The sequence below is a fragment of the Microtus oregoni genome, unplaced genomic scaffold, assembly GCF_018167655.1.
Source record: "Microtus oregoni isolate MIOR12 unplaced genomic scaffold, Mior012 000000F_ref0000247, whole genome shotgun sequence".
NCBI lineage: Eukaryota > Metazoa > Chordata > Mammalia > Rodentia > Cricetidae > Microtus > Microtus oregoni.
Window position 1 is genome coordinate 54,738,620 of NW_024543059.1, and position 16,106 is coordinate 54,754,725.

General features: G+C 45.1%; 1 protein-coding gene across 1 annotated transcript in view; it reads left to right on the forward strand.

Annotated features, from left to right (window-relative positions):
• The window catches only part of Ak5 (adenylate kinase 5), a 167,408-nt gene that overhangs the window by 94,953 nt on the left and 56,349 nt on the right, over positions 1-16,106 (forward strand). The window contains exons 7-8 of the mRNA XM_041653609.1: positions 4,376-4,466; positions 9,319-9,395. Coding sequence (XP_041509543.1) covers positions 4,376-4,466; positions 9,319-9,395 — 168 coding nt within the window. The remainder of the gene's footprint in view (positions 1-4,375; positions 4,467-9,318; positions 9,396-16,106) is intronic.

Here is a 16,106-nt window from a genome sequence, read left to right on the forward strand (position 1 = left end):
TGGCAGGGTGGAAGGAGACTCGTAAGAGTTGTCCTCGGACTTCCAGGTGTGCTCTCTGGCACATGTGTGCCTGCACACACACACACACACACACACACAGGAGCATATACACACACATGTACACACGCTTGTACACACACAGGAGCATGTACACATACATACGCAGTCATGCCCACAGGCACACACCCATGCACACATGCACGCACACACACACACAGAGGCACACACATGTACACACACACACACACAGGAGTATGTACACATACATACGCAGTCACACCCACAGGCACACACCCATGCATGCACACACACACACACAGAAATGCACACATACACCAGATTTTAAATTGAAGAGGAAGGAAGTAGTTATTCTTAGAGACAGAGTCTTGCTATGTAGCCCAGACTGGCCACAAACTTCCTTCTCTTGCCTGCCAAGGCTCCCACATCCTGGGGTTATGGAAGTGAGCAACGATACCCAACATTCAATACTTTTTCAGTGAGTTGCCAGGGGGAGCTGAGTGCTCATCTCACAGCATGGGCAGCTGATAGAGCCCATGGTTGGGCGTGGCCAGCAGTGTGCCCAGCCCCTGGCTCTGCACTTATGTGACCTTAGGAAGGGTCATTTAATCCCTCGCAGCCTCGGTCTTGTCTTTGTTGTGTCTGGTGGCTTGGCTGTTTTATGCAGTGCTAGGGATGAGCCCGCAGCTTCACACGTACCTTCCCACACACTAGCAAGCGCCCACTATGGAGTGGCATGTCAGGCAGGGGCTGTTTCAAGCCTGACGGTGATAGTCCTGTGTGTGAGAGGGCGTCCCTGTGTGCACGCTGCTGGACGGGGTGCACAGGTATGGGAACACTTTCTCACACCGCTGTTGCAGAGACTGAATGGCTGAAGTATACACGGCAGACAACCATCATGGTGAAGTGGTTTCTCAGCCAATAGTGGTGTGTTGTGATCTTTCTAGCTGTGCTGGTGTTGTGTTGATGTAGACAGTGAAGAACATTGTCTGAGCTAGTGTTACATGCTAAGCAGAGTTATCGAGCTGCCTTCCTATCTATCACCAAACCAACCAAACTCACAGCTACATGGTTAAGACTTTGACTTCAAGGAGTTTTCTCTTCTGGAAGCATTTTATAAATATCCTAGGAGGCGTGTCTGGAATCTCTTTACTCTGATTGCTTTTCCCAACAACACTGTTGATTGAGCATCTGAATTAAGTAAGAGAAGGTGGAGACCATGAGTCTTCCACTCGGCCATCTGCAGCTTCCACGTGCCCTGCACACATCTCTCTGCAGAGAGCCCTGCCGGAACTTAGACCTCTCCTCTTCATCTTGCCCTTATTTCTTCTATAAAGAAATATCTTCTACAGAGCTTGAGTCCACAGGTCTGAGCTGCAGGAATTCAAATCAAAATACAGGGATGCCCTGTCTCAGACACAAACCTCCCCCTGCCCACCCCTCCTGCCCCTTTGTGTAGGTATGTCTCTTTCATCTTCTCTGGTGGATTATGAAGCTTTGGAAACTCAATACTGCGAAGAGATTCCTTTGGCCCCAAATCCACCGCTGATGTCTGCAGACCTCATGGCAGGCACCATAAGTCTTTAAGGTGTTGTGGTTTTAATGCAATCTTTACCTTTTCTTAACCTGAAAATGGAAAAGACAAAGCCAAAAAGACACTAAGCAGCCTGTGACTTAGAAGGAACTTTCAAATTTGTGACAGAGAGCATGTGTGAGTGTGAGCATGTGTCTGTGTTCAGGTGCACACATGCACAGACATGTATGTGTACATGAATGTGGGGCCAGATATCAACTTTGGATGTCATTCCTCAGTAGTCATTCACCTTGTTGTTCTTTGGTTGGCTTTTAAGACTTATTTATTGTTATTTGATGTGACCAGGTGTTCTGCATGCGGGTTATATCTATGGGGCACGTGTGTGCATTGCCGAAGGACATTGGATAGCCTGGGACTGGAGCTACAGATGCTCTGAGCTGTCACTGGGTGCTTGGGATCAAACCTGGGTCTTCTGAGAGAGAAGCTAGTTCTCTTTACTGTGGATCGTCACTTGTTTTTTGAGACAGCGGCTTTCACTGGGACCTGGGGCTCACCATTCGGTCAGGCTAGCCGGCAAACCCTGGGATCTGCCGTTCTCTGGTCAGGCTAGCCGGCAAACCCTTGGATCTGCTGTTCTCTGGTCAGACTAGCTGGCAAACCCTAGGATCTGCTGTTCTCTGGTCAGGCTAGCCGGCAAACCCTGGGATCTGCCCGTTCTCTGGTCAGGCTAGCCAGCAAACCCTGGGATCTGCTGTTCTCTGGTCAGGCTAGCCGGCAAACCCTAGGATCTGCCGTTCTCTGGCTCACCGGCAGATGACAAGCACCCATGAATTCCCATGGATGGCTCTCGTGCAGCATTTGGGGGTTGTTTGCATCTGAGGGCCCTCCTGTGGCAGAGAGAGATGGCCATGGGGAGATTACTTGGTTGAAATTTCTGGCCTGAGGCAAAGAAGAAGAGAATGTCTTTTAGAGCCTAGCTTGATGCTGGAGAGTGCACTCAGTGCAAATAGGAAGCTGAAACAATGCTAAGGAAGCAGCCCATTGGTCTCCTCTCAAACTCATCCCTAGCTTTAGTAAAGGTGGGCTCTTGAAGGAGGACTGAATCCGTTTCTTCCCACTGAAGGTGGGACACCTGGGAGGGCAGCAGAGAGGAAGCCCAGAAAGGCCGTGTCCCTAGGGAGCTTTGTACAGCCTGCTGATTCCGGATGATGTGGTCAAACTAAGACAAAGACTTGTTTCTGCCCTTGAAAATGTGGACACCATTGTGCCGCAAGGCTGGTGCCGGTTCCGCTCCCACTACTGCCATTGTCTTTCCTGATGTGGATGTTTCATCGGTGCTTTGGGAAGCTGTGTTTTCACTAGTCTTTTCTTTTTCTTTTTTTTAAATTGGAATCAATATATAAAATCCTTTAAAAAAAGATTGGAAACACCTATACAGACTGTAACAGAATAACCTAAATATGTATCAATATACAAAAGTCATTTAAACAAGAGTAAAAATGAATATAAAGTGTAACAAATTGAATTTGATTTTTTTGCCCATATACCACAATCTATGCCAATGCAAAAAATCTGAGATCAATAGTTGTCTTTTTTATCATATTGTCCTACATTCCCCTATATACACCAAACATTTTTGAGTGAATCTTTTATAAAACAAGAACCCCAAAACTGACTTACCCTCTTTAGGCCACTTCAGTAGTCAATTTTTTGTGGGTCCTCCAAGTCTGGTCAAACAGTTCAGGCAAGAGCAGTTTCTTGCCCAGATGGCTATCCAACTACATGAAGATACTTTTTGATTTCCATCATCGTCTTAACCTAGATTTGTGCTGCCAGAATCAGATGTGTCTCATGTCATGAAAAGCCCTAAGTTGTTAATACATTCACTAGTCTTTTCATGTGAATATGTGTGCTGTGGTCAGACTAGGAAATTTGGTAGAGCACTTCATTTTGAAATTTCCAGCTGATCTCTCCAGTACTCTTGCACTAAATGACATAAGAAGATTGTTCTGTGAGTTATGACCCTATGAATAAGAAAAGGGCTGGTTCCGTGGGTAAAGCATTTGGTTCACAAGCACGAGAAATTGAGTTTGGATCCCCAGGCCCGAATAAAGCCAGGTACAATAGTGTGTATCTGCAATCCAGCCAGACAGAGAAGTGTATATCTGTAATCCAGCTGGACACAGTAATGTGCGTGTGTAATCCAGAAAGACACAGCAATGTATGTCTGTAATCCAGACACAGTAGAGTGTATCTGTGATCCAGCCAGACACAGTAGTGTGTGTCTATAACATGTACACACCACAAATATACACACAAAAAATAATTATAGTAAAAATTTCAAAGAAATGTAGACACCAAACATCAACTTCCAGTCTCCATATGCTTGCACACACTTCTGCATGCACACCCGCTTATCCTTTGTACACACTCATACAACATACACACATTAAATAAATGATAGATACATAAAGAGAAATCTTTACCCTTGTTGTTTATAACCATATATTTTTATTTTTATTAGAAAAATCAAATCATAAAGCCATAAGCAAATTTTAATTATCTTTCCAGAATTTGCTTTATGTATTGAGAAAATGTTGCCCATTTTTCTTAGCCATGGCGAATGAACATTTTCTTCCTACTGCCCTTCCCCATCTGGCTAGAGATCTGAATCAAAAAGCTCTCTGAGATCTGGTTATAAACACAGCTGCTTTAGTTCCTGTCTCATCATAGACACGACTGTATGGCGCATGCTCACTGTACTTCAGACTCAACGCATTTATGGGTCTCATGTTGCGAACTTGTCTGCCCTGGTTTCCCCAGTTTGATGCTGACCGCGATGAGGATGCCGTGTTCTATGACATCAGTGTGGCAGTCGACAACAAGTTATTTCCAAACAAAGAGGCTGCAACAGGTAAGTCACCATGCCCTTTGGCATCAGACTATGAGAATCAACTGCCAAATGGCCCAGGATTTTTATCCATGGCCGAAGCTCCACCAGCTGCTATGGGACTGGGCTTCCCTATTCTTAGCCTTGATTCAAAAATAAATATAAAAAAATCAAATAGAAAGGAAAGACTGAAAACCTCTCCCTGAGTACTTGTTGACTTTTTTCTAGTTGTAGCACATAGAAATCTCTGGCCATCATGATGTAACATAGCACCTATATCTCCCCAGTAGGAAAAATACAGTCTGCCCCATATTTTGTGTGGCTATAGAAGGTTATAGTGCTCAGGGCCCCTCTATCTCCTGCAACTCAACTCTGTCTTGTTCTACCTGGAGAAAGCATTCTCTGATAGCGACACGCATCCCAAACCACAGCTCCAGGGTCACCTGTCCCATCCCATAGCTTCACGGTCACCTGTGGTGACTTTCTCCGGCTGCCAGCCCCCAAATCATGACACAAAGGCTTATTATTAATTATGAATGCTCCACCTTATCTTATGCTGTCCCACTAGCTCTTATACCTTAACTTAACCTGTTTCTCTTCATCTATGTTTTGTCTCGGGGCTTTTTAATCTTTCATTCTGTACATCCTAATTTCCTGTTTCCTCCATGTCTGACTGACTGACAGCTGCCTGGCTAGCTGGACCCTGGCATCTCCCTCTCTTTCTTCCTCATTCTCTCTCAAGCCTAGATTCTTTCTCCTTCTTATTCTCTCTGCCTGCCAGCCTTACCTATCCTTCTGTTGCCTAGTTATTGGCCATTCCATTTTTTATTAGACCAATCAGGTGCCTCAGGCAGGCAAAGTAAAACAAATGTAATACATCTTTACATCATTAAGAGATACAACATAAAAATATGTAACACATCTATTCATAAACAAAGGAAACACATCTTTACACCATTAAATACAGCATAAATGAAGGTAACACATATTTATATAGTTAAACAAATGAAGCATAAATGAATGTAATACATCTTTACATAAGCAAATGCAACACATCTTTTCATAGTTAGATATTCCACATTTCCCCCTTTTGTCTAAATAAAAAGAAAGGTTTTAGCTTTAACATAGTAAGACTACAAATATAAAACATATAAAATAAGAACAATTATCAAGGAAGAATTACATTTACAATATCCGGGCAATTTGTATTTTCAAATTCAGAGAAAATACTCCATTACCTATCCTTCTTGATGAATCCAAAGATGTGTACCTAATTTACTTTCTTAACTAATTTGTATTACCTTATCTTTTAAGACCTCAAAACATATTCTTTTGTTTTTTAAATCCTACTCATTTTAATTGTTTGGATAGGGATGCATGTCCATCTCAGGCAGAAGATCCATGGCATCTCTGATTCTGCCCTTCTTCCTCCCAGCATTCAGTTCTGTTTTCTCTGCCTACCTAAGTTCTGCCCTATCAACTAGGCCAAGGCAGTTTCTTTATTCATCAACCAATGAGAGCAACACACAAACAGAAGAAACTCCTACACCGGCCCTTAAATACAAAACAAAATAAATAAGAAATCCTGGCTCTGACTGTAATGGTCTAGAAAGAAGCTGTAGCCAAGAACGAGTGTAAATCTTCTTAACCTCTATTCCAGAAAGTTAGCCAACAATGTTCTTGCTCTCATATCTGCACCAGTTGGTACTTCTTCATGGAAATCTACAGTTTCTTCTCCACTTCTGCAGTATTGGTGGCCTTATCAGCTTCCATTTTGGGGCTTTCCTGCCAGTCAGTAACCCAGCTGCAAGGGGATCCTCAGAGAATGCCGTTCTAACCACGTTGCCTTCCTGATAAACAATATAATAAAACCTGTGGCAGGCGGGGTACCAGTGCCCTTCTTATATCCAAACACCCAGAATCCTTAGCTGTCCCATGTCCAACGATGATGTACCATCTCCCCTCCTCACCCCCACCATCCCTGCAGCTCTCTGATTGGCTTAGCGCCTGCCTCTTTAAAACCTTTGTCTCTGGTTCCCACTTAACGACGTGCTAAAGGTAGTATTCTGAAGATCCCCTTACATTAAAACAAGTGATAGTGCGTGTCTCAGGAAGTGGGGAGCCATTGCAGATCAGACCTGTCTTTGTTATCTAAAAAAGGCGGGGGGGAGGAGGGTGTATCTTTAAATCTGAAAAGACACTGAAAACTCAAAATGGGGGAAAATGAAAGCCAGACTTTTTCCAAATGTCTGAATCGTGTGGTCGTTTCTGAGGAAGAAAGTCATGTCTAGTGTTCTTGTGGCCCTGTGCTGGTTGGCAGATAGATGGGGAACACCAACATTTGTCTCCCTCGCTCAGTTGCTGAGCCTTGGCTATTAGGAACGTCCCCATTTCCAGAAAACTGAGCAACCAGTGCTTTGAAAAATGGAAGCCATTCAATCATTATCTGAGCTGATAATGATACCCTTTGTCTATCATCCGAGATATATTAATACTGCGGTTGCCAGGGGCAACAGTGTGTCAAGAATTGCCATCCCTTAGTAATACAGTGAGATTTCTGTCAGAGCCCTTGATTAGGAAGGCTCATCAATCTCCTCCTCCTCCTAAGAGGGAAGTTTGTTTCAATCAAAAGGCTTTTCATTCTGATGTGATTGGAAATAATTTTCTAATGAATTTGATGCTGTTTCCAAGGCTAGCATGTGGTCCCTACTTGGTGGGTTGTTTAAGGGCCCTTCAGATTGAAATCGATTGGAAGAATGGTTTCCAACTCCACAAAATAAGTAGGACAAGGGACTCCTTGCTGCTGCGTGTTCACCAAGACTTTGTGTTCAGATCCTGGGGGCTCACTAGGAAGCAAAGGACAGTCAGGGATGAGAGAAACACATCCACCCACACGCCTTCCTCCACTTGACTAGTCGAGAAGACAACATCCACTCTGTGACTACGGAGAGCCGATGCATTCATTCATGTTGTCTTTAACACTGCTGTCCACTAAAGCCGCCTAGGTCCTGGCTTGAACGAGATTCCAGTCTTCCACCTCTGACGTTTCCACAGCCCCCTGCAATGTGCTTCCTCCAAAGGCATTATTGTTCCTCCTTGTCTCAGAATGCTGAGTGGACAGCCACGCCCTCAAGTCCTTGTCTGTGTCACTTACTGTACTGGACGGCGGTCTGGGTAGAGCCCATTGGATGGCTCTGCCTAGAGTTTGTCATCAGCAGGGTGCCTGAGCGAACAGAGAAATGGAAGCTCAGAGTTCTACCATTGCTGTCACACAGTAGCTTCTGCTCCAAGTTGACATCATCCTGGGATATGCAGTCAAACTGTCCTAGGAACATGGAAGAGACTATGAAAACCACAAACAGAGGTCTAGCAGTGAGGACCTTCTCCGTTTGGTGGAGAGTAGGGTTAGCAACAGTCAGTAGCATACAGTGGAGCACATCTGCACTTTGTAAGTTCTGAGCCAGACTGACCTAAAGACTGAAGATTATCTGCAGAAAGGGTGAAGGACAGGGAGGAAATGAAGGGATGAAAGGGTAAAGCAAGTGGAGACACTGGGTGAGGCCCCACTTTGCCTCTGGAATTCGAATGACTATGAGTCACTACTTCTGGGGTGCTCTGTTTCTCAGAAGTGGATGAAGTGGGTACTGTTTTGTGAGAATATGCTCCATTAAACTTTCATATCTGACCAAGAATGACTTGTCAAAGCCCAGTTTCCAGAGAAATGGTAGACCATTTGCTATTTCACAGAATACATAAACCTTTTATGGGCAGCTCTTTCCTTGTCAGGAAGGCGTGTGTACCGGGGTAGGTGGCGTGTCTCCACACAGAAAAGCATCATGAAGAGAGAAAAAGTCCACTGTCCTGTGAGAACCTGTGACAGGAATTAATGGTTTAACTCTGAGCCTGGGGGATGAATGGCAACTGGCTTAATGCAGCCTATACTATCTGAAAGAGGCAACCTCTCATCTTTGAGGACTAGGATGGTCATTTTCAACTGTCAGCTTGACACAATCCAGAGTCATGGAATTGTCTAGATGCCTGGCCTGTGGGAACTGCCTAGATCTTCCCAGCCTGTGGACATGTCTGTGGGGATTGTCTTGACTATATATTGAGGTGGGAAACCTACCCTAAAAAACGGACAACATTATTTCCTGGGCAGAGCCCTGGACTGTGTGAGTAGAGAACGCCAGCTGAGTGGCCAGCAGCAGCGATGTTAATCTTTCTCTGCTCTTGACTACAGATGTGAGTGACAAGGTGCCTGAGTTCTTGACGTCCCCTCAATTACGGAGTGAAACCTGGAGTTGAATGCCGAGCAATCCCTGTCCTCCTCTGTTTCCTTGTGAAGGCATTTGTCACAGCAAATGAAATGAAGCTAGAACAGAGGCTAATGCCACCCGTAGGCTTGAGGCAAAAGTCATGGTTTAGAATGGGAAGATCAGTCCTTATATGCCCAGAAGCTCCTAGAAAGGAACTCTTCTGCTCTGTTTATGGTGCACCTGGTGTCTCTGTCATAGAACATCCTGAAGCCATCTCACCAAAACACTCAAATTCCCTCTCCAACTTCAAGTTCCTGTCTCAGGTCCAGTGTCACCTTCACTGATGGTCAGGTTTAGTACCTCACACTTTCTGGTTTCTGAGTCCAGCTGTTGACAAGTTAGGCTCTTCCAGAGCTTGCTCTTCTGAAGGCTGGGACCGGGTCCAGAGTGTCTGTGTCCTCTAACCCAGCCCAGACACAGAGTGCGGCAGATGGAGGATTGTGTAAGTGTGTGTGCAGCTAGCGGAGCAATAGGACAGTGAGGCAGCCTGCTGGGAAACTTGCTGCTTTGGAAACACACAGACAGTCTCCACCAGCTAACCATGTCTTTCCTAAACTTAGATTCAAGCGACCTTGACCCTTCGACGCTGTTTGACCCTGGAGAGATTGTTGACACGGGATCAGATTATGATGACCAGGTCAGTGAACCTCAAAGCATCTTTTTATTCAAATGTGTTTAATTTTAATCTCTGCTTTTAATGAATAAGAAAACGGAAATTTTGACTTTGTGAGATTCTGACAGATCCCTGATAATTCGTTTTGTGTTATGCCATTGTGTCCTGCAGCTCCTCCCGCTATGCTTTTCTCTCTCACCTGCCCCCATTTCAGACCCAAAACAGTTTATTATGCTTGAAAATTCCTTGAGATAAAAATAAGTTCACCTTGTCTCTATGGTGGTTAATTTTGTGTAGTTTAGTGAATGAGTAACTCAAACCTTTGGGCGAAGGATCATCTGATAGCAAGATCAAAACAAGGGGAGCAATATTCCACAGTCTGGAGTTCCAGACTGGAAAGAAGAGCAGCAGCCTTTCTCTCTCTCTCTCTCTATCTCTCTCTCTCTCTCTCTCTCTCTCTCTCTCTCTCTCTCTCTCACACACACACACACACACACACACACACACAGCTCTCTGCCACTGTCACCACACCCTGAGAGTATTCCCTCTGCAATGTCTCCACTCTGTGGGTAAAATAAACCTCTCCCCCTTCAGTCACTCCTCTCAACATCGGACAGAGCAATGAGAAAAGTAATGAATGCACTCTACCTTCCCAGTACTAAACAGAGAACATGGCTGAGCTGTGGCTTCAGAGATCTGCTGTTCTGTATCTAACTCTTTGCAGAGAATGATGCCCAAAGAAAACACGGCCAAGGCGTTCAGTGTTTGTTCCCTTTGAAAAGAACTGAAGACATCAATCTGGGTCATTTCCATCCCAGCAAGAACGTTCTCTACTGCTGTATTTTAATGACCCAAAATAGTTGGCCAGTGATCTGACTCCCTAATTAGGCCTTAGGGGTTTTTTTAAAGACAATGTCTTAGACTCCGTGCCCACTCCTGACAGTGCTTCTCCGCAGGGGTGGAGAGCCAAGTGTGTTCTTGTCATGGTTTCTGCTCCTATTCCAATTAGTTTACGTCACAAGTAAAGCAAACGTGTCTGACTGCTGTTCATGTGTGATGACTGACTGTGTATGTGTACTGTGAGTGTATGTGTGTGTGTGTACTATGAGCATGCGTGCACATGTGTATGTGTGTGTATGTGTGTGTACTGTGAGCATGCATGTACATGTGTATGTGTGTGTTCATAAATTAAGCTCCTCCCATCACAAAACATGAAAATATTGACACAATGGTTATCCTGTATTTAGAGTACCTGGTAATACTTATTAAGCATTTGCCACAGAGAAAACTAAGCTATTGGTCTTGTGCTGACTGTTGTACTAACTTCCCGCAGCATCTCCACAGGTAGAATTTTGATTTCTACCTCACAGATAAGAAATTGAGGATAGAGTCTTTTGCCCAAGGCCACACAAATAGTTTCACAGTGGAGATGTGGAGCATGGGATGTAGCTTCTTGCCTATAGTATTTTTATTAGCATGTGTTAATTATAAATATTAATGGGTTTCATTGTCTTGTTTTCATGCATGTACGTAATGACTTTTAGACATAGCCACACAGTGCCCTCTCGTGACCTCCTCCCATGTCCATTGACTCCACAAACAATTAGTCTCTCTTTTTTTCTTTGATATTTCATTTTTACACTTTGATGACCCAGTGGGTTATATTATGGTAGCTTATAGAAGCATGGGGTCAGAGGTTATTTACAAGAATATTTACACTCACCGGTGGCTACAACATTGAAAAAGTGTCTGGCCTCCAGCAACCATTAACTCCCTACACATTCTCAGGAAGGGGAAGGGCCTTATGAGCTTTCTCCTACTCAAAGCCAGATTATAGACCAGCCATGCCTTTTGAAGTGCTCACAGCTGCTGAGTCAGGAGAACCACGACCATACCATGCATAGAAGACGGAGCTCTGCATCACCCCCTCCTCACCCTGGCATTCTTTCCGCTCTGTCTTCCATGATATCCATGGGCCTTGGAGAGGGAGGGTGCTGTAGATGTCTAATTGTAGCACACATTTTTAAATCCATAGTGCATTATCTCCCGTCCAACCCTGGGAAGACAGACCAGGGTATAGTGTTGGCGCCTCTTCCGTTGCTGACCCATAAGGCCTCAGCCAAGGCAAATGGCCACTACTCACAGGGAGAATCTCAAGTTATAGACAGCCACAGCAAGAAAGCCCAGCAACAAGTGAGGGGCTTCACACCCCAAGAGCTAGCGATAATGGAAAACACTGGAAGAAATCTTAGATAGGAATATTTTATATATTCAAAAAAAAGAAGGAAGAATAGGCACCATGAAGCAACTATAAGAAAGGATGGAAAGAAAAAGGAAAAAATTAATATCATAAGTGTGATAGTTGGTTATCAGCTTAACAGGATCTGGAGTTATTTAAGAGCCACGCCTTCAGGCACACCCGTGAGAGATTAAACTGGACCCTGGGTGTGCCTATGAGGGCTATTCTTTCTTAGTTCATTGTGAAGGGAAGCCCCACCATGGAGAAGGCTGGCACTATTCCCAGACCTTGGATTCTGGACTGCATAAGAGGAGGAAGCTGACTGAACACGCATGCATATCCTCCTCTCTACGTTTTGACTGTAGACGCACTGTGACCTGCTCCTGTCACCCGGTTCTCATGCTCTGATGGCAGCACCCTTGAACTGTGAGCCAAGATAAACCCTCCTCCCTCAGCTCGCTCTTGTCAGATGCGGTTGCAGCAACGAGACAAATAACTAATGCACTTGGCTCAAAATACAATTGCTACTAAAATAAAAATTCCATTAACAGTTTGGAAAGTTGGCTGAACACAACTAAAAAAAAGAATGATGGTGCAGATCAAACTCCCTTAAAATAAAACAGAAATCTGAGCAGTTGTCTAGTATGAGGACGAACTCAGCAGAAACCAAGGACAGAAGGAACCAACAAATATATCCTGAGCTTTCCAGAAGAAAAGAATGAAGAAGTAACAAGGGCTGTGCTTTAACAGACAATGGTTGAGAATTTTATAGACATGAAAAGGACACATATTCAGATTGAAAGAGCACACCCAGTCCAAAAAAAAAAAAGGAATTGAAAAAGAATTTAAAAATCCAATCTCCACTTGTCTCTTTTCTTGCAGTCGTTGGGTGAATGTTGAGTTCTACATTCCAAGTTCTTGTAATATAGCCTTGTTGGCCGCATGAGGATGCTTGCTCAGGGAGCTTGCATCTGTCAGGGATGACACCCGGTGAACAGCAAGCCCAGTGTGTTAGTAAATTCTCTAGGTTTACCAGATGCCATAAGCAAAGGGAGAGTTGAGCAGGGGAAGGGGAGCTAGAGACCCTGGGGGCGGGGCCGAGCACAGCATTCAATAGAATGCTCAACTAACTGGATGACTTCAGCAAAGAGGAGAGATTTTGTGAGGGCAACGCACAGAACAGGGTGTCGGAGCACACGCGATGAAAGCAAAGAAGCAGGTTAAATAGTGCGCTTGGACTTGCTGTCTGAACCTCGCAGTGAAGCCGGTGCCATGTCCTGTGATTCACGATATGTTATTCCCAATCCTTACAGTAGCTCAGAAGAGCAGCTCTGCCCCTCCCCAACTACAGCTGAGGAAACCGGAGGTGTGCGATTTCCAGGACCACTCAGCCAACAGGCTATGGTCAGATATCAAGCTTTGATATTCCAGGCACCAAAATCTGCTTCTCCTTTCTAAAGGAGCCATGATCAAGGTTCCTGAAATCTATTGCCAATTCCAGATGCCAATTTTTAGTTATTTTTCTTGACCTTGGTGCATTGGACACTGTAAAATTCACCTAATTTTCTTTTTAAAGAACCAGGTAGCAAATGTCTTGGGTCTTGCCGGCCATCTGGCCTCTGCTGCAGTGACTCAGACCAGAAAGGCTCCAACAACATAAAAGCAAATGAAAGCCACAGAAGGCCAATGCGGCAGTGTTTGTGGGGAGTGGATGCTGAGCTCCACCTAATTCTCATGGGAGTCAAACTGAAGGTGGAGACTCAAGTTAGTGTTTCACCTATGTCCTCATTTCTTTAGCTCAAGCATCTGCTGAAAGACAAAGTATGACTTGGTTTTTATTGAAGTAAAATATGTACTATTCTTAAAAACAATAGCAGCAACAAAACAACAGCAACAACAAAGAAGCCTGCTTCATCTGAGAGGCTGACAGAAGAAGGCAGCCAGATGGATTTGACCGAGGGTGGGTCACGCTCTGCTGATCTCGACTATGAACCACTCCTTGGCTCTTGATAACCTCCTCTCTGTCAGTGTCTGACGTTCCTCGACCTTCGTTCCTTCACTTCTTTCAAGTGGTTTTATCCCTAGGAATAGATGTGACTGTTTTATTTTACTGGTTTGGAAGCTGAGGCACAGAGAAATTAGGCAGTTAATACAAGGTCACAACAGTCGACAAAAGTCAAATCTGGGAAGAACTCAAGATGTGGAAGAAGAGTCAGGAACAATAATAGGCTGAGCTGTGCTAAGACACTAAATCAATCAAAATCCAGTTGCCTTCTTCCCAGAGGGTCTTTTATGGGTGACTTCCAAAGAGCTCATGGATGTCTGAGGGCCTAGGGGACTTGAGGAATGAACTTTAGCCAAATATGAACTCACCATGTATTTGGTAGCAATCAGTGACTCTATGAGATGATTCAAAGAAGATACAAAAAGGAGCATCTGTGTGTCCAGGGAGGTCCGTGAGCCCCAGTCATACCGGACAGCAAGGCTCCAGCCCCACAGCCCCCTATTCCCTACTCGCTCAGTTTTCATTTCCTGGGCAAACTACACTGATCCATTCCTCAGGTACGTGCCCAGCGTCCTGTCTGTGTCCCCTTCCACTTAACCGCATACCCTCTTCTCTCAGAAGGTTGGCTTCACCCCCAGCCCCTTGGTGAGCTCCTGTTGCAGGTACCTACCCACCAATAGCACTGGTTGGGCCATCTCCCATGTGCGTCTTTAGCTCATCACATCCAAAACCATCGTCCCCCACAAAACCTGCCCTTCCTTCTGTTTTCTCTATTTCTGGGAAGGATACCACCATTCCCCCAGCTGCCCAAGACAGAAACCAAGGTGCTTCCTAGTCTCTCTCCTTTCCCTCCCTCCCACCTCGATTCAGCCAGGAAGGTAATCAGATGTGCTATGCAGCAATGATTCCTGTCCTCTCAGTCCCACTGTCCCTGCTTGAGCATCTTCTCTGTCCTCCTGCCTGACACCGCTAACCAGTCTTTCTGCTCCAGTCCTTGTACCACACGAAATGATCGCTATGGAAGGAAGCCAACCACGGTGGTCTGCTCTTTTAAACCCCTCCGGACTCTTCCCTCACCTCAAAATTGCTTAATGCAACCCATGGGGATTGTGAATGAGAATTGGGCCCCTTCATTGCTCTCCAAGCTCATCCAGTGACTGGTCCAGCCTCACCAAGGTATTTGCAGTCATCACTGGGCAGAGTTCTCCTTTGCAATCTCTCCCCTTCATAGAGAAGCTTCCCCAGCCCCATCACCTTGAGAGCCCTGATTGTGGCCATAATGGCCAGGCTCCTGGAGGAAGCTCTTCGCTTACTAACATGCTCGGTAAGCCAAATGTGGTGGTGCACACCTGTAATCCCAGCAACAGTGAGAGAGAGGCAGGTGGAGCTCTATGAGTTCGAGGCCAGCCTGGTCTACAGAGTGATTTCAGGTCCAACTGGGCTATGTAGTGAGACCCTTTCTCCAAAAGAAAAAAAGTAACAATCATGGTTCGTTAATCTCTTTCAGGGTCCTGTGACACCTTAAGTCATAATATTTGTTTGCCTGTTGTAAAACATGGGGTGCCTTCTGTCACCAGTGGCACCTGCCACACAACACGTGCTCCACAAATGGGAGCAGTGGGAGCACTGGGGAGTGAGTTCTAGAACCTTGTTCCTTTTGTTAAATCTGATGCAGTTCTCGGCTCTGCGGCTCGGGTTGCAGAACACATAGAATGCCAGAATATTTGCAGTTCACTTGCCAGTAAGCTTTTACTCTGACACCCCGGCTACCTATGATCAGCTGAAGTCAGTGCCCTAGGGTGAGCAGCAGAGCCTCCTGGGAAGTGATTGGCTTCACCATCGATCTTGATTCCATGCTTCTAAGTACAGCCCACAGCCTTCCAGAGGAAATATGAAGACACTGTGCCATTCCCAAGCACACAGGCTTTCTTCAATACATCTTGTGCTCGAAACAGCCCCATTAATCTCCCTGAGACCTCACTGTGGTCTGTAGGGGGAGGCATGTTTTTATTGGAGCAAAAAAAAAAATTGTGGAAGTAAAACCAGGAAACAAATGTAAATCCATATTCATTGGGCATTTCAGAAAGGCTAAACATTATAGAGAATGAACCTGGATGCATCATTTACCCACTTCAGAGTTAAGAAATCAAACTGCAAACAGCTGGAAGGCAGCTGTATGCACCGCTGCACCATGAGCACCGCACCATGCACACAAAACTTCAGACGGCACAAGACCTCTGTGTATCACTTCCTGGTCCCAGCCTCTGGAGGCATCCACCACTCTCAGTGCAGGATTGATCAGTCCGACACCTGTCTTCCTGTTTCCACTGCATCTGTAATGCCAGAACCAGGGGTGCAGGAACTTCATCTCTTATCAGTGATACCTAAAACACCTGGTGCGTGGCAGGCAAGCATACAGAAACTATTTCTTGGCTGTGAAATAATGCGTTCCTAAGCCTCGTAAGTGTTGTTTTCATTACATATTCAATCT